The sequence below is a fragment of the Zasmidium cellare genome (assembly GCF_010093935.1).
Source record: "Zasmidium cellare ATCC 36951 unplaced genomic scaffold M409scaffold_39, whole genome shotgun sequence".
Taxonomy (NCBI): domain Eukaryota; kingdom Fungi; phylum Ascomycota; class Dothideomycetes; order Mycosphaerellales; family Mycosphaerellaceae; genus Zasmidium; species Zasmidium cellare.
In genome coordinates this window covers 273596-291438 of record NW_022986983.1, presented here as the reverse complement: position 1 = coordinate 291438, position 17843 = coordinate 273596, and the positions used below count along the sequence as shown (strand labels likewise).

The window sequence follows — 17843 nt, the reverse complement described above, 5'->3', positions numbered from 1 at the left end:
GGGCACGAATCCCCGATGGAGCAAGCCGCGAACCCCGAATGTCCTAACATATTCACCCCGTGTTATTTCGATAATAAAGGCGTGGATGGATCTCCAGTGAGACGACGAGGACCGATTCAAACATACAGATGTTCGAGACGTCTATCGGCTGGACCTGGGAAGTCACTGAGCCCGAGTTCGAGTCGCATCACAGCACTTTAACATTGCTCAATCGTCCGCAGGACGGCCGTGTGAGACCGATCTGACGTTTCCAACAGATGGAAATGTGAGCGATTCTTCTGGACTTTGGCAAGACACGGTGCTCTTCACGAGAATCACGATAGGTCGAGAAGCTTGTGTGTTCGGGGGGTACCATGACCCGCGACGGTCGATGCTATCTGACGAAACTGCCGCAATCACTCACGTCCTTGTCTTTGGGCGATTCTCTCCTGATATGGCTGCAAACGCCAACGGAAAGACAGCCATTAGACGATTTACAGGAGTGGGCGAGAGGCTCAGGGACACATCATGCATTACTTTTCCGCTCGCTAATTACATCAATCGCTGATCCGCAAAACCTCTGGAGCTAATCTCGCCTCCTACCCCCAAAATCGCCAGTAAGGACCGTATTCATGTCAAAAGATCTCGCCAAAAAGCAAAAAACAACAAAAGGAGTGTGAAGATCTCGAGAATCTCGAAGAAAACAAAGGAAATCCGTCAAAGCATGAATGTCGCATCGTGTCCTTCCTCCAAAGACCTCCAACTGGGATCCTGCAAGCTGCAAACGGTCCAATGTCGCCGTGCTGTATGTTGCTGGCGCTAAAGGATGTTGCTGCTGAGTATCCTGGTCGGTTGTCTGAGGTGGCGGTCTCGATGTCGTCGGGTATCGTGTAGTGTAAGTATGAGATGATGTGTGCTAATGCTGCAGTCGAAGAGGGTATGAGGTGGAAGGTCTCGTCTAGAGCTGCTGGCTCGTCGTTTCGTCCTCGTGCTGGCGAAGAAGTTCCGGAGTATCGACGCACCAGAGGATGAAAGGACCAGAGTACGAGCCATCTTCTGGATCCCACCAACGACCTACGATGATCTTGCCGCCGGGGAGCACGACGCCTTCGTACGCCCAGAGACCGCGACTGTAATCCACGTCGTCGTTGTGGTCCTTGAAGTACTTCATCATGGTCAACCGCTGCCAGCCAGGGACACCGTTCTGCGATGGAAGCGTGTTGAGCCAGCCGTCTGCGAGAAAGCCTTGCTTCGCCTCGCTGCCAGATCCGCCGAACCGAAAGCTTCGCGAGTCCCAGGTGAAGTCGTCCGGCTGTGATGAGCCCTTGCTGGCGCGAGTCTTGGCGTGCTGCAGCTTGGGTGCTGAGAGTGCCCCGAGATACTGCTCAAACACCGCAGGCCACGTCTCCTCGCCGTTGTCGAGAAACTCAAGCTCGAGGTCTTGGAATTCGCGGCTCTCTGCACAGAACTGATCTTGAATCGTTTCGTTTGGGCCATATTCACGAATCTCCTCTACCTCCTCGGGCGATAGATATGCCCAACTCCCTTTCCAATGGCGTCCGACAATGCCAGTGGATTGAGGGTGGTTGGTGAGCTGCTTTCCCCAGTAGCGTGGGTACTCACTGGCATCGAGTTGGCAATACGCGTGGCACAGTGTGATCTCGTCCTCGCGGAGCATGTGGTATCTCCAGAAGTTGACTTGGTGAAGCAGCCACTCCATGTCCAGACTGAGCCCACCTGACTTCTTCCACATCTTTCTGAAGTTGTACGCCTGTTGCTGGCTCTCTGGGAAGCCCCAGGGCGTCAACTCGGAGTCGAGTTTCAGGAGTTGTGACGTCAGGAGCACCTGAATCGTCTGCAATAGAGGATCAGGCTGGACGTTTCCCGTGCGCTGACGATGCTGAAGTTGTGGCCGCCTGGTATTGGGATCGAAGATGCAGCTGAGGAGGGATGGGCAGGCTTCGATGATCTTGATGAGGTAGGCCAAATTGGCAGACTTGTACCCTGCGCCGGCATCGTCGTGCGCCTCTGAGAACGATTCTGCGTGGGTCAGTCATCGCACAAATACAGGGGAAGGGACAAATACTGACCGACGATGATGTCTCGGACAACCTCCAGGCACGCCCTCTCCTCTTTGCTGCGGCCCAAGAAGAACGTGACGAGGTGGAAGTTGATGAGGCGACGCTGCAAGTACGTGTTCTTGTACTCGTTGTTGGACTTGGGTTGCGACGGCCTCTCGAAGGTGGCGAGGAAACGACGCCGCCAGAATGACCGACCATTGCCCTCGATGGCGGCGTGGGTAGAGCGACAGGTCCACATGAAGGCGCGCAGGCTGTCGTCTCCATCGAGGAGTTCGGCGATCCGCTGGTTCATCTGCAGGGAGTAGTTGCGTCAGTGACACTTCCACACACGAGCCCAACGACATGGCATACCTCAATGGGAAGAATGTCGAACGGGTTCGGGCGATGGTCGTCGACGTGCACATCCACGACGGCATCTTTCTTGTGGACGATATCCTCCTTAGGACGTACGATGCCTCCCTTGGAAGCCCGGAAGTACTGGTTGATATTGGACTGCATGGTGAAGACTTTGCTGAATGGATGTGGTGGCTGCACCAATGCTTGCCAGCAGGGGATGGCGAAGTCGGACGGAGAGGGGCAGCGACCAGCACTGCGGTGGATTGTGGTGAGGGGTGGTGATGCTCCAGGCAAAGAGGTGTGAGAAAGGTCGGTCGATTTGAAGGAGAAGGGACGAGGGAGGGCTCATGTGAAGATGTCGGAAGAATATCGACGAGGTTGTGCTTCAAACAGCAGCAGACGAGCTCGCTGGCCTCTGAATGCCCGTGCGCATGTGTAGCCAATGGCAGAGCTGCACGGGCTTCAAACGCCTGCAAACGCTGCAAACGCTGCAAACGCTGGCTGCGCACATGTGACGCTACGGAAATTGCCGAGCAGGTGGGTGAATGCTGAGACAAGACCACAACCTTTCCCTCGATCGACCATATTTCGACCACGCCGAGTGAGAGTGACACCAAAATATATGTCCTTGACGATGATACACTGGCGATGCTGCTCGGGTAATTTTCATGCGAGTTGGAGCGTCCGATGTACCAGACGTTCATCCCCGTCAGACGCCAGCACACCAAGCTCTGCACAATCCGCCTACACACTTTGTTTGATGCACTCTCCACGGAGATAATGATTTCATACTTGGTACCGCCTAAGTTCCGTATTTCACCTTCGTCGTCAGCGAGTCGCGGCTGGAGATCCTACTTCTTCGTAGCAACCAGCATGGACTTGAGTCTTTGACGTTCCGAAGGAAAGCCTCGTTCCGGTGCGTACACTGCTCATAGGGATAGCGGAATCGACTTGCGTGAGTGCCGTACACAAATTGCCTTGTCTGGCTGTCTAGTCACGTATCTCCAACATCTGCAGCACTGCCAAGATACTGCAGACTTCAACGCCACGTTTGCGCTATTCGCATGGTCGGGGATTGGGCCTTTACCTCCTCGAAGGATCTTGACAGCAGAAGACACTCTTGACTTGGATGAACGCATCGCAAGAACGATATCAAGATTGTTTCCGGACTATGCTTTTTCTTTCGAGCCCCCAAAAGCTCAACGTCGATTCAGGGGCTTGGGGTTCTTCGTGCCTACAGTGCGACGCTGTACTCTTCTGCAGCAGGATATAGCGACCAGAGTAGAGAGTGACAACGTATTCGCAAAGGTGTGGGAGTTTTGAAAGGCCCTATCTTCAGAGGATGATTCTCGAATGCAAAGCTTTCTTCTATAGACATTAAGCCTACGATATTTTCGACTCATGCCGCCATTCTCTTTGGCTCCATCGTAACCTCGTCATTCTACACTCAAGTAGCAAGCTCATCGAATCTATTGGTTTCCTCCGTTGCCAGCGTTTCCGCCGGCGCCTCCAGCACCCCCTGCACCTGCACCACCCATGAAGTTCTGAGCCCTAGATCGACCGTGTCAGCCTCTGAAATTGAGAGGTACCTTTTTCAACTTACAGATTCCTTAAAGCCGGATCGTTCATCAACTCCGAGAGATTTGGCATTCCTCCACCTCCCTGACCACCAGCGCCACCACCTCCACCAAATCGCTCCGCCATGCCTCTAAGCTGGGGGTTTGACATGATATTGTTCATTGCTTCTGGATTCGACATGAGATTCTGTGCCATGCTTCGCATCATAGGGTTCGAAAGCAGGGCATTGAGATCGAGACCACCTGCACCACCGCCCCCTCCGCCGAGCATCGATGCGAGACCACCAAGATCGGGCATACCACCAGCGCCACCAGCACCACGGGTACTGTCTGCAACATCGTCGTCTTCATCATCATCTGCGCCGGCGCGCTCCTCTTCCTCGACCTTCTTCTTTGCCGTCTCGAACCCCTTCTTCATAGCCTCACTTCCACCATTGCCCTCGGAATCGATGCCCTGCTGGTAAGCTTCCATGGCGCCTTTTGCATCCCCGAGAGCAAATCGTGCCAGGCCTAACCGAGACCATGCCTTGGTGTACTTTGGATCGGTGGCGGTCGCGAGCTCGGCATCGTTCTTTGCGAATTCGTGCTTGTTCAGCGCGCTGTACGCTGCAGCTCGGTTCGACAAGTAGATGGGGTTCAGGGGGCAGATCTCAAGTGCCTTGGTGTAGTTGTCCACAGCTGACTGGTAGTCCTTCTTTTGCATGGCGGCATTTCCAACACCCTTCAACTTCTCGCTCTCCTCCGTCGGTGATCCACTGGGTGTGGGTTGGTCGACATTTGCACCTGTACTCGCTACTGCTCCTGCTGCCGCACCGCTTGCCGCCGCTGCTGGCGTGCCCTTACCTTTCAATTTCTCGTATACTCCGTAGATGCTCAAGAGGTTCTGGCCGCCAAGCGCATCTTGTACGGCGGTCTTGTCGTTGGGGTCGACGTGGAAGCACTCAGCGATACAGTTGGTCGCGATCTCAATGGAGTCGGCGTCTTCTGGCTGCAGTGTGCCGTCCTTGAGCGATGACTGCAGAAAGTCGACGATTGCGAGCGCGAGGCGCTTGCGGGAGTCTGTAGCCTGCGCAATGTCAGTGTCACGGAATTCGAATAATGTCAGTGGACTCACCATTTTGGCTTCTCGGTGTGCGATTAGGAGTGGTCAATCAAGGAGATCGTGTTGATTGAGTTGTGGTGGTTGTTTGGAGTTGGGAGTTGGAGCCAGATTTCTGGAACCTCTTTCCAACTCTGATGCAGCCACGTGCAAAGCGGGCAGGTCTGCCGAGAGGTGGGGTGTGGATTTTGGCGGGGCACATGAAACAGAGAAGAAGACCACTTTCACTCCGTTACAACTGCATTCCAACTACAATCTCAAGATGTTCAAGAAAGAGTCAGTACGTGCCATATGCACTACCAGTACCCTCTACTCACTGACACGTCTCGCAGATTCACGCCTGGCGCGAAGTCCAAGGTCAAATCCTCCGCCCAGCGCGCCATCCGCGCCAAAGTCGTCGAGACGTACCCGCTCATTGAACCTTACATCGATGAAGTCCTCCCGAAGAAAGAACAACTCGACCTTGTCAAGATCCCGGACAGAGTGTCTCTCTATTGCAATGGTGGTACTCCACTCTTCTGGCAACACATGGATGATCCCATCGTCCCTCACCTACAACTCGTACACAAGTACCCATGGTGCTTCACCCGGGTCCGGATAGACCGAGGAGGTATCAGATTCGTATTGAGTGGTGCGACGTTGATGGTACCTGGTCTTACGTCACCTGGTGGTCGGCTACCTGGAGGAGAAGAGTCAGAAGAATGGGCGAATGGGGGCAAGGAGATTGAGGCAGGAGATGTGGTAGTGGTGGATGCTGAGGGCAAGGAAAATGCATGCTTGGTGGGAGTGCTTAAGATGGGCACGAAAGAGATGAAAGAGAAGAAGAAGGGTCCTGCGATCGAGAACGGACATTACGTCGGTGATGGACTGTGGAAGTTGGATTTGAGCTAAATGATACCCTTTTGCTCTGTTCGATCGCTGAAGTCGTGGTTTGGGATTGTGGCTGGGAAGTAGACGAGGATGCACTTCGGGTGGGCACAGGACATAGCTGAGCGTGTCCGTACTATGCAGCGGAGAAAGAGTCTCCGTCAAGACATACAAATGCCAACACAAGTCCAAAGTTAATGTCCATGTCGACGTAGATCTCAAGGTCTCTCATCTAGTGATTGGGGCGACGCTAGCGGGTGGCTTCCGTCGGATTTTGCCCTTCCGTTCTCGCTTTGTTGCCTCCGTTGCCTCTTCAGCCACGGCGACCTCGTCACTGCTTGTTCTCCTTCACTTTCATCTGGAGTACTGAGGATCACATGCGTCGTGGTCATTCGCGAGGCCGACATCAATTAGAAAAGATCAGACACAGCCGACCGCCCAAGATGAGGTGCTATGGCCGACAAACACTTCCAATTGCTCGTTCACGCCGGCGCACCCAGCACTCGACAGGACGACCGCAGATACATGGCCCAAGCTGAGGCTTACTTCGACCTCCTTTCTTCACTTGGAAATCGTGTTGGAAATGCTTCTCGCGTGGCAGACGAGCCTGATCTGGTACCATCGAGCCATGACGCCGCGACAACATCGCAACATGATCAAATTGTGGAGCCCACGACCAATGCTGCGATTATGGACGCGTCTGTCTATCTGGAAGACACGCAGTTAGCATACACTGCTTTAGAAAGCCAGTTGCGAAGCTCTGCTCGTTCTGTGGTCACGCGGACACCGACTGCAGCACGCCCAAACACCACAAGAAACTCAACGACTGCTACGTCTTCGATTAAGCGTGTCTCCCGGCTCAGTCAGTCGTCTTATCTGGTCTCTCCACAGTTTGCGCGATTCAATCAGGAGCAAAGAGCCCAGGATACCGAGCAAGTCCAGAAGTTGCCTCGTTTAGTGCGCAAACCCAATACCAATGCCATAGCCGGACGTCAAGCTGTCTATAGAGCCGACGGGAGCGATAAGGAGAACTCTGAACAGACCACACTCGAGGATGAGGAGTCTACGTCGGAACTGCCAACTTCTTATTCCTTGAGTGCAGGTGCCTCAGCCGGCTGTGACGAACGCGTTCGCTTGCCTCCGAAATCAGCGAGTGATCCTGGATTTCTCGCTACCGGACTTGGTGAGAGCGTGGCAAAAACAGCGTCGCCTGCCAGATCAATAGCATCTCCAGGGCCTCCTGCTGGTAATGCTCGCGAGCCCCAAGTTTCCAAGGCAAGTGAAGTCCAAGTTTGCTCTAAGCGTTCCCGACAATTTGCACATCTTTCGGATCCAAAAAATGCTAGGTTACAGGATCTTTCTCCAGAGATCTTTCTCCCAGGCCCTGAGACGTCAGTCAATCCCTTCAGCACACACGTAACACCTGCTCTGCAGCATCTTGTCGAAACTCCGGCTTTGGCAGCTGCTTTCAAGCCTACCTCACAGACTCGACAGTTCGAAGCTTCTGAGCGCGGCCATTGGCTCGTGCAGTGTCAAAATTGGTCCGCTGCCGAGTACATAGCCTTCTGGGAAAGCCTGGAAAGGTCTATCGAGAATGCGGGATGGGGTGTATGGTGCAGCCGCGAAACAGATCATCAGCTGCAGAGTGCGCCGTCCAGCACAGGCGCCATCCAGGAGCGAGCATTTGGGCCAGTTCGAGTTTGGTGCTGGGGAGAAGTCGTAAAGCATGTGTATCTACTGCTTTACGTTGCCAGCAAGAGTAAAGTCCGTAGGCTCGGCCTGCAATGGATAGACTCAGAGGATTGCGTGGTAGTCCAGATGCGACACGCACAGGAATGACCGGTCTTGCACAGTCGCGTTCGCTTTTCCTGCTGCCGTCACTTCGTACAGGACAGACTAGAGCGTTTCCAACATGAAGCTGAAGAGATGCTCCCGGCCTATTGCCAGACTCGGCAAATTGGACTACTCGGGAGGGGCTAAAACTTACTCCCTCCTACGGACGACGAAGTTGGCATCCACCAATCACAAACGAGTAGCCCTGCGGATCCTTGCGAGGTTCGCTGCTCTTACACTGGTTACGAACAGACATACGGACGATGGAACTCCTTGTAGGAGCTGAATCAGCCAACCAGAATGGTCTTCCTTCCGAACGATTGCAGCGGTATTGCATACAGTGGGGGCTGGGCAGTGTCAGCTGGGTAGTGTCAGAACATCTGACCGCGCCTTTATATATTTCGTCAGCTCACGCACATTGAGTGCAGCACATTACTATTGTCCCACCATCGAGCAGTCTTCAGGAACGCCATTCATCGCTCAAGCAAATCAAGTCTCTTCGTCAAGATGTTGTTGGATCAGGAGGCGTTGGCCAAGTCATCCGAGATGCACCCAGAGGTTCTCGAGGTACCTACAGTTCTTCATGCCCAATGAACGTCAAACAACAACTCACCATAGCACTCCAGTATGCTACCAATAATCCGTCGCCCCCACTTGATTGGGATGACTGGAAAGTGTGAGGAATTCCTCATCCTCGAGAGATGTGCCCACGCTGACATGAAAGCAGCATCCGGGGCGCCATGGCACAGATGTCCCAGGGGACCCTTCAGATGATTGGAGACGCCGAAGCTGCAATCACGGAAGAGTTCAAGGAGATTCCCATGCGAGACGGCTACCAGAGCACAATCAAGATCCATCGCCCTACCAAACCTCCGGCATCCGGTAGTCCCGTCATCGTCTACTACTTTGGTGGCGGGTTCATCGGCGGAGATATGCACCAGGCCACAGCGGCTGCGCGTGCTTGGGTCAGATTGTTCGGCGCTACAGTCGTTACTCCCTCCTATCGTTTGGCTCCAGAGCACAAATTTCCCACCGGCCAGAACGATGCCTGGGACAGCTTCAAATGGGTTGACGAACACGCTCATGAGCTCGGCGCTGACCCGAAGCTCGGCTTCATCGTCGCAGGTGCCTCTGCCGGGGGCGTATGTGCCTCAGCCATTGCCACTCACGCGATCGAGAACCCCCCGAGGAACACCATCACGGGACAGTACCTTTGTGTGCCATCCATCATGGACAAGGAGGGATGTCCCGACAAGTTCAAGCCTTACTTCCTTGCCTTGGGGCACAACAAAGATGCACCCATCCTATCGGCCGATTCCCTGAGGTCTATCGCCGACCACACTGGTGCTGATCCCAGGTCTCCTTGGAGGCATCCTGTTTACTCCAAGGCTCCGCTTTTGAAGCAGCCGCCAGCTTACATCCAAGTGGACGGAATGGATCCTCGTAAGTTCATTTAGAGACACAGGCAAAGAGGGATGTTTGGACCTAACCTGACTTGCTGTGTGCCCAGTCCGAGACGACGGCCTCATCTGGGACGAAATGCTCAAGGAAGCCGGCGTCAAGACCAAGATCGACTTCTACCCAGGCTGGTAAGTTTCGACAACCGAAGCTGATTCCAAACAAACATAAAGGCAATGGCTAACACCCTTCCAGCCCCCACGCCCATTTCGGCTTCTTCCCAGGTATCGGCATCACGATGAAAGGGATCAGCGACCAAATGGTTGGCGTCGGATGGCTGCTGGGAAAAGACATCTCGCCTGAGCAGGGACTCGGGGGGTTGATGCCCCAGGCAGCGTAAGCACATCATATGACGGTTTCGTCTGTCGATTGGCGCTGAAGCGTCCTTGAGTGCGGCCTCTCGCGAGTGAAGAGGTGGGCGAATTGAGCGGAGATGTCGAGTGGATAGAATATGGCATTGATTGGCAACCAAAATATCTGGTTCATCTTCACCGGAACACCATCCATAATCGAGAACAAATCCTCACATCTCCGACGTCTTCTCATCTCTCCCACAGAGCCTCATCCATCCATGGACCCCACTTTCCGGGGCGTAGAAAAGGATCGTACACATGCATTCATCACTCACTCACTCGGCATTAGACCCAAAACTCTAAAACACGCTAATCGCGCACGCTAAGGAGTACCAGCTCTTTGCTGCAGGACGTGCTGCATGGTGATCTATTTTTCCCATCTGGATGGCTGCTGTGTGGGGTCCAAGATAGCAGTGGTGGTGGCTGATGAGGGAGAAAGAGGAGCACGCAATCGCAATGCAATCAGAGGCGAATGTGTATTTTCAGCTATGAAACTCAATCTGACTTGAAAACAAATCGCTCGCTCGCTGTGCATCTCGCATCGTGGGTATCATCTCGCATCTCGCGGCAATGCAAGCAAAGATTAGATGAGATTTTGAGTTTCAACAAGTGAATGCCATGCAAACTGCACTTCGCCTTTTGCTCTTCCTCCCGCACTCACACCATTGGCTCTCTCAAGCGCAACGCCTCCGCCTCTCAACTCTGTTCTACGCTATGGCGCAAGCTCCAATCCTCCATTCTCGTTGACGATGAGGAGCTCATGGTCCCGCATCCAGCGCTCAGCGAACTCATCCCTCTTCCATTTGCGAGGATCAGAAGGTTGTTCGCCCTCTTTCTTCGCCGTCTCCATGTGTCGTCCGATGTGTTCCATTCTCTCATCCCATGCGCCGTGACCGCGAAAGACTTTCTCGCAGATAATGCAGCGGCATTCTTCTGGCGAGGAGCGGAGGGGGATATAGCATCTTGTTGCCGCGGCTTGGAGGTACTGCTCGTCGGCAGGGTCTTTGGGTGATCGAGGGATGGATTTCTTGTAGGTAGTTCGTTGGCTGTCGGGTGGGTGCATTCGTCGGACGTGTTGCGTGAAGAGGTCCTTGCGATTGAAGTCGTTTGGCTTTCGTTCGTTGGTGCAAAGGTCGCATCGCCAGAAGCCTAGGCGCATGTGCTGAGTAGTGACATGTCTCTTCCATTCATTCTTTGAGCCGAAGGAGGACAAACAACCATGGATGGCTAAGGGACATGGAAATGCTCGGCCTGATGATGGCACGCACTGAGGCTCGTCATCTTCCGTCGATTGTGTGTGGTTTTGATGGGAGGATGAACGTCGGCCAGCTTGGGGTCGTTTCGAAACCCTTGCGGAGGAGGCTGGAGAGTGACCATTCCTAGAGGATTGTGCGCGTCGACGACGAATGACTGGAGAAGCCAACTCATGACGTTGAGGGGGTTGCTGAGGGGCCTGCTGAGGGACGTAATCAGAGTTGTTGCCGCTGTATGGAGTACTGGATTGACTATCGTCTCCAACAATCGGCTGGTAACCCTCTTGAGCATAAGACCCGTAGCTGATGTAGTTTGCCGGTTCATTGTCGAAGTGATAGCTGTCACTGTCAGGTTGTGCATCGGCCATCTTCTGGACATCATGCATAGCCACGCAGCAACCGCCAGAGTGAGAATCTCGTCTTTCCATCGGAGGGTTGCCGCCAAACGCGAAAGGCACCACATCATCATTGTAGAAGTGGGAAGGCGAGTATGAAAGGGCACGCAACCCGGGTGAAGTCACAGGGGGTGTATCCCTTTGGTCGCTCCAGCTGCTGCTTGCGTTGGAGGTGTATGCTGGAGAGCGAAGTTGACCGTTGTCAGAAAAGTGTCCAGCTGCGTTGACGGCGAAGTTGCTTTCCCACACGAACGCTGTTGCAGGCGAAAAGAATGGCGCGTCTTGCTCCTGAAGGAATCTGTTGATCGTTGTAAAGGATGAGTTTCTGGAAGTGACAATCGGCGTGTAACCGGGAGAATCAATGCTGCTTGCCACGCTCCATCGATGACCATCGTGGTGCTGATCATAGGAGTAGTCACGCGAAAGGGGATCGATCGATCCGTCAAAGTCCATGTCAAAGAATGACATATCTGTCGTTGGATTGGCGACTCGGGCGTTGATCGTGTAACAACGAATGGATTAGGTCGAGGGGAGCCAAGAATGTCACTGTCGTTCTCAATGGATTGACAAGATTCTGTAAATGCCTCAACACGGATCAATGCTTCCACGTCAAAGAGGTCGAAATTGGAACCGATGGTCAACAAATAGACCCTCTGTCGTTCTGCTCTCGAGGGCGCAGGAGGCCGCAGCGATATGACGGAAAGCTGCAGACGGGATGGGTGTCTAAAAGAGGCGAAGTATCGTTCAAGCTAGCAAGTCAGGCACGAAAAGGTGAAGCTGGCGCTGTACAACACACACAACTCAGAGTTCTAAGCCTACCTGCATCTCGTGCTTTATGCTTGCTCCCTCACGGTCTGCGAGCAGAGGCAGTTCGCAGAGCCTCATAAGTACCTTGTACCTTGCTCAGGGCGCATGGGCCCCATTGCTGTCGGCGCACTGGTTCAAACCGGTGAAGGCTGTGCGAATCAACGCGGGAGGCTGCCGGACAGTGCATCTCAGCTTGAGGTCGGTGGACACATCCTTTCCCGTTTTGGCGCGCTCGTGCTGGTGGCCTGCAGATAGCGTTGTCAGTAGGCGCTTGGGAACGCACCTCTGGGCGGTGATGATGCATATGGGCGGTAGACGGGCATGTGAAGTGGACTCTGGATCGCAGAGGGCGTCGTCTGCGCTGGTACGCGGATGGGCGTTCCCCTGCCTGGACGGGCCGACGAAGAAGGTACAGCCGCTGGTGGCTGCCGGCTCGCCTGTCGCCCATGTGAAGATCGGCTGTGGTGGAGGGCGCGGAGGGGGCCGAGAACAACGGGCGTGAGGAGTTTCATGCCGGCCGGCGTCTTGTGTGTGTGTGTGTGCACATGGAAGCACTGCGAGAGGCGTCGTCTCCTGATGGGTGCAATATTAGCACATTCCAGTGGTGCTTGCATGAGCCCAGCGACCGGAGGTGATGGGTGGTGGCGCAGAGCTCATTCGCCAAATGCGCGCGACGAGGCAGCGCGTTGCCTTCTTCCATCGCAGGTTGCCTTCGCCTCGCAATCTGAAGCACAGCATCTCCGTGTCACCACTGCCGGAGCTACAGGCGGCCTCTTGCTGCGGCGTCGCCATGATTGTCGTGATGAGCTGTCAGGCATGAAGTCGGTAGAGCGTGTCAGACGAGTTGGAGCGAAGAGACTCGGCAAGCCGGGACAAAAGTGTTGGTGAACATCGATGCGACTTTAGGCCAACATGGCACTTTAGCCTCAATCTCATCAAGCAACTTCTCTTCGACATGGCCACATGACACGTCTGGGATCATCGTGGTCCGGGACATTTCAATTCATGCAGTCTGTTTCGGTCTGTGGAAATGCCGCTCGCGATCTCGACAGCCACATACGAGCTCATGATGGAACGACCGCAACTCCCTGGACACTCTCCAACTGGCATCAACCTTGAGTATGCTCTCGAACTGCTGGACGACAGGCATCGAGTAAAAGAAATCATACTGTGGCTTCTTGGCTCACTGATATAGCATTGAGATCACGGGTCCCGGTACTTGGCAAAGGTCTAGCCCTCGACGCCACTTTTCACATTCGGGGCCGTATCGGGAACTTGTGACCTTCTGGCAAAAACCAATTCGCAATCTTCTCTGCTTCGAGACGCTCCACCGTGCTCGTGGCGTCCCGAACAGGTCGGCCAGCATTAAGCCACGCGGCAATCCCGTCTCTCGCGTGGGCTTCGGCGTCATACTCATAACACTCGAGCACTGTCGTCGGGTCGCCATACAGATTGGCGCTCCGCATCGAGACTCGACCTTCAAGCTCACCCTTCATGGTTCGGTCTCGTGCGTCCGCCGCAGGGCCGTCTGGTAAGAGCCAGAGCCAGCCATTGAGGAAAGACAGCTGCTGCTTGTAGCTTGCCTTCGGCATTCGGCACTTCTCATGGACAGCAACGGCATCGGAGATGCTCAATCTTCCGTCGACAACAGCGCCCAAGCATTGCGCCAGGAATGCGCCATCTTCCATACTTGTCGCCGCACCTATATGGCAATGTTAGCAACCTCACTCAACTTGCTGCCAAACGAGAGTATGAACAAACCTTGCGCCATATGATTCACCATGCTGTGGCATGCATCTCCAATCAGAACGACGTTCTTTTCTGCGTTCGACCACGAATCGAGAGGGCCCGTGACGAGAAGCGGCCAACGAGATATTGGTGGCTTGATCATATCAATCGCACGCTTTATGCGTGGGTCATAGCCTTTATACTGGTCTTTCACCTCTTCCAGTGAGACTTCTTCAACGCAATCAACGGGCTTCTCTTGGAAGTGGTTCAACACCATGTTGAAGTCTTTGCAATCCGAGAGAGGATACGAGATGATGTCTTGCGATTGACTGGGGTTAGAACATACACAAAAAACAGGAGTTGGTTTACTTACAGCCAGTCGGTGCCATCCTAGAACAGAAATTGTAAGTGCATCTAACCACTTGAGCAGATCGCTACCATGCATCGACTCACCAGACTTCCATGGTTTTGACCAGATTGCCATTCTTGTCCTCCACGAGCTCTCTAGTAAGTGGATCTTTCCTCACCTCGTCATACGGCACTATGGCTCTATACGCACAGTTCCCGTTGGGTGGCCGGGGCTTTACATCCGGGAATAGAGTATTTCTCACGACGGACTGGATCCCGTCAGAACCCACCAGAAGATCGAATGTATAGGTATGCTTGTGTTCTGTGGTCACGAAAACTTTGCCGTCCGGCTGTTGCTGGAGCTGGACAACTCTGCTGTTGATCCTCAGGTTCACACCACGCTTCCGGGCAACATCAACCAGCCCAGTGTGTAGATGGTGCCGATGAACGAGCCACCAGGGGAAGCCAGTCGCATCCTCAACCTGCTTTATGAAAGTATGTCCAACCTTGGTACCGTCCTTCCTTCTGAGGTTGAACTCGTCGAACCTTACCAGATCCTTGCCGATGGCTTTGTCCACTCCATATTTAATCAGAAGCCTGGCCACATTTGGCGTCTGGGTTGTATCAGTAACTGGAACATCCTCGAGAGCTGACATACTACCATTTGGATACCAGCTCCAATCTCGCCAAGTTGCGAAGCGGCTTCTAACACAGTGACCGTGCAGCCGGCATGTGCCATGGCAATGGAGGCCATCACGCCGCCAATCCCGGCTCCCACAATGCCTACATGGAGATCTCGCCGCCGCCGAGCCATTGCTGGCAGTAGAGTCGGACTCAAGTCAAGATATGTGATAGCGCCGAAGCGTACAGAGATGAAATAGACAAAGCTTACATGGGCTGTGACTGAGACGCGAAGCTTCTATCAACTCCACAATGGAGAGGAAGAGACATCCGAGCGATCTCCAAAGTCCCAGCGAGATGGGAAGAAGAATGCTTGTACTGGCCACCTGCCGTTCTTCCAGACGAAGCACCACGTCATCATCGTCGACCTTGCAATAGGAAGGCTCCAGACTCAGGTAAAGATGCTCAGGGAAACGCGCCTCGTCCCCCGCAGAGCTCTCCTCACGTCAACAAGGTTCCGCTCGGGCGACTGTCGGAGGTCACGCCCGGCAATAAGAAGAAGTCTCATAGGTACAAGCGGCAACAAAAGCTCTTGACCGCGTTCGCAGCTAGAGATCGAGAAGAAGCAAGATGAAGTGCAGTTGGAAGAAGCATCGCGGACCGGGCGACGTCGTCGTTTCACAGCCAACGCACTGACCAAATTGCGGCTCAGTCTCCATGCGTCTGCCACGTGACACACATCCGGACACGGCAGTCCCGTCGTGGGGTCGCCTCATCGTCGATAGGGCGTTGATGGATTTCAAGCAACGGGCAAAGAAAACTCCTATCGTCGTTTCGACATCATCTGTACACGATTTCCATCTTCTCAACCTCTTCATCTTCATCTTCACCTCAATCTCCGCGCGGCTCTTTCCTTTCGTCTCACTCCTGTCCTGACGATCTGAACAACCTTGGAAGCCTTTCCCGCCGTAAGCTTTTGGTCCGCGCTTATTTGAGGCGAAGATCGGATACCTCAGGACCGGTACATTCTTTTCCTGGTAGTCGGGACGTCGAATAGGCAATTAGGCCATAATCAGCCCATTGTCTGGCTTGATGCCGGGCGAGAAGAATGTCGGCCTTGAAGGCCAGGCGACAGCATCTGGATCGATAACAGAACGGACGCCACTGATCCCGCCGACGCCTACAATCGTGGGCCATCCAAACGACGATGGACCTCAAGCTCTCGCGGATGTAGAAGGTGCAACGAACGCAAGACCTCCATCCCGACCATCGACAGCGAAATCCCTAGTAGACGATGCCGGCCATGTCGAAGCAAACCAAAAGATCAGCTTGCTGCGAGGCGTTTTATGCACATTCGCACTGGGCTGCCTCATCTTCCTGCAAGCCACGAATATCAGCATGCTCACGACAATCGGGAGCTACATCGCCGATGACCTGGAGGTGTACGAACAGACATCGTGGTTCACCTCGACGTACTTGATTTCAATGTCCGCTCTTGGGCCTCTCAACGGAAAGCTGAGTTCCGTCTTCTCGCCACGGGTGTGCATCTTCGTGGCGGCGGTATTGATGGCCATTGGGGCGATTCTATGCAGCCTGGCGAACTCCTTTGCGTCTTTCCTGGTTGGTCGAGCAATCGCTGGTGTTGGAGCTTCCGGCGTCTTCACCATCTCGATTATCATCGTTCTGGAGTTGACGGGCAGCAAGCGCAAAGGCATCGCGATAGGGACTTTGAACTCGGGCTATACCGTCGGAGTCGCTATTGGTGCAACGGCTACAGGTGCTCTGGTTGACTTGGTCGGATGGCGGGCTCTCTTCTGGGCTCAGGCTCCCATTCTTCTGTTTGGAGGTCTCATACTCTTCCTGGCCATTCCCCGAGACTTTACATCTGGCAAACAGGACGAATCTGGCTCCAGCATGTGGAAGAGAGCTAGCCAGCTTGACTTCCTCGGTGCTGTGACCCTCACGACATCCCTCATCTTGCTCTTATACGGACTCAGCTCGTCAAAGGAAATTCCAATCCTACCAATCGTCCTCTCGATCATCGTAGGCACCATATTCGTTCTGATCGAGCTCTACGTAGCGGCAGACCCAGTCATCCCCGTCGAATTGCTCAAGTCTCGAGGTCTCCTCCTGACTTGCCTCGGAACGGTATCCTACATGATGGCACGTTGGTCGGTCCTATTTTTCACACCAACCTACGCCATCGCCGTCAGACAATGGTCCTCGTCAATCGGAGGCGCCATGCTGATCCCCACAAATGGCGGCTTCGCAGCAGGAGGACTGCTCGTCGGCTGGCTCCACATCAAACGACAAGGCTCCTTCTACGCAGCCACCATGGTCTCCTACGCAATCTTTCCCTTCACCCTCGTACTACTCGCCATCTTAGCCCACCGCGAGGGCTCAGCAGCCGGCTTCGTAACCACACTCTTCATCTGCGGTTTCGCCACGGGAGCCGCGCTCAACTACAACCTCGCGCATCTCCTCCACCTAACCCCAAAAGACACACACTACGTCGCCAGCGCCCTCATCGCCACCTTCCGCGGCTTCGCCGGCTCTTTCGGCAGCGCTATCGGCGGAGGGCTCTTTACACGCACCCTCTCCACCTCCTTGAAAGCGCACTTCGCAGAACGTGGACTGCACCGCGATACGCTCATTCGCCAACTCCTCGGCTCGCCGAAACTCGTGCAGAAGCTTGAAGGAGTTGATAAGGATGTGGCGGTTCAGAGCTACGAGGAAGGGCTGCGAATGCTGTGGCTCTGTGCTGCGGCGTTGGCGTTTGCGACGGTGTTTGTGCAGGCGGGGGTTGGGTGGAAGGGGCACAAGGAGAAGGTGGCGGAGCAGGAAGAGAGGCAGGCCCTCCTTCATGATGGAGAAGCTAGAGATAGAGAGGAGGCGAGATGATTATAGAGTATCAGTGATGAAGACGACATATGAATTATGAATCATACAGCAATGCAATGTCTTGTTAGTAGACGTGATCTTGGAAGAGGGCACTTCCAAAGTTTGATTCCAATTTCCATGTCAAAGGGTATCTCCAATATCGCTCTATTCATTTCATTGCATGCATGCCGCTGCTGAGACAAGAGAGCAGTGTTCCGGTGCCACTGC

The 17843-nt window shown here is 54.1% G+C and overlaps 7 protein-coding genes across 7 annotated transcripts; 3 read left to right on the top strand and 4 right to left on the bottom strand.

The window, feature by feature from the left end:
* Positions 1-937: 937 nt before the first annotated feature.
* On the bottom strand, positions 938-2558 carry M409DRAFT_27873 (uncharacterized protein; the record flags this gene model as incomplete). The annotated part of the gene is made up of 3 exons (XM_033808765.1): positions 938-2019; positions 2070-2352; positions 2412-2558. 3 exons carry the CDS (start codon positions 2556-2558, stop codon positions 938-940), a joined length of 1512 nt encoding a protein of 503 aa, XP_033662706.1.
* Positions 2559-3865: 1307 nt separating this feature from the next.
* On the bottom strand, positions 3866-5090 carry M409DRAFT_58886 (uncharacterized protein; the record flags this gene model as incomplete). Its single annotated transcript, XM_033814021.1, has 3 exons — positions 3866-3947; positions 4000-5039; positions 5088-5090. 3 exons carry the CDS (start codon positions 5088-5090, stop codon positions 3866-3868), a joined length of 1125 nt encoding a protein of 374 aa, XP_033662705.1.
* A 244-nt stretch (positions 5091-5334) lies between these two features.
* Positions 5335-5963, top strand: M409DRAFT_69610 (uncharacterized protein; the record flags this gene model as incomplete). Its single annotated transcript, XM_033818374.1, has 2 exons — positions 5335-5348; positions 5405-5963. The coding sequence occupies 2 exons, from the start codon at positions 5335-5337 to the stop codon at positions 5961-5963; spliced, it is 573 nt and encodes a 190-aa protein (XP_033662704.1).
* A 2316-nt stretch (positions 5964-8279) lies between these two features.
* Positions 8280-9570, top strand: M409DRAFT_69609 (uncharacterized protein; the record flags this gene model as incomplete). The annotated part of the gene is made up of 4 exons (XM_033818373.1): positions 8280-8339; positions 8531-9215; positions 9283-9361; positions 9426-9570. 4 exons carry the CDS (start codon positions 8280-8282, stop codon positions 9568-9570), a joined length of 969 nt encoding a protein of 322 aa, XP_033662703.1.
* A 725-nt stretch (positions 9571-10295) lies between these two features.
* Positions 10296-11699, bottom strand: M409DRAFT_27869 (uncharacterized protein; the record flags this gene model as incomplete). Its single annotated transcript, XM_033808764.1, has 1 exon — positions 10296-11699. The coding sequence occupies one exon, from the start codon at positions 11697-11699 to the stop codon at positions 10296-10298; it is 1404 nt and encodes a 467-aa protein (XP_033662702.1).
* Positions 11700-13288: 1589 nt separating this feature from the next.
* On the bottom strand, positions 13289-14928 carry M409DRAFT_69608 (uncharacterized protein; the record flags this gene model as incomplete). The annotated part of the gene is made up of 5 exons (XM_033818372.1): positions 13289-13740; positions 13800-14084; positions 14140-14156; positions 14220-14728; positions 14773-14928. The coding sequence occupies 5 exons, from the start codon at positions 14926-14928 to the stop codon at positions 13289-13291; spliced, it is 1419 nt and encodes a 472-aa protein (XP_033662701.1).
* An 899-nt stretch (positions 14929-15827) lies between these two features.
* On the top strand, positions 15828-17636 carry M409DRAFT_69607 (uncharacterized protein; the record flags this gene model as incomplete). The annotated part of the gene is made up of 1 exon (XM_033818371.1): positions 15828-17636. The coding sequence occupies one exon, from the start codon at positions 15828-15830 to the stop codon at positions 17634-17636; it is 1809 nt and encodes a 602-aa protein (XP_033662700.1).
* Positions 17637-17843: the final 207 nt, after the last annotated feature.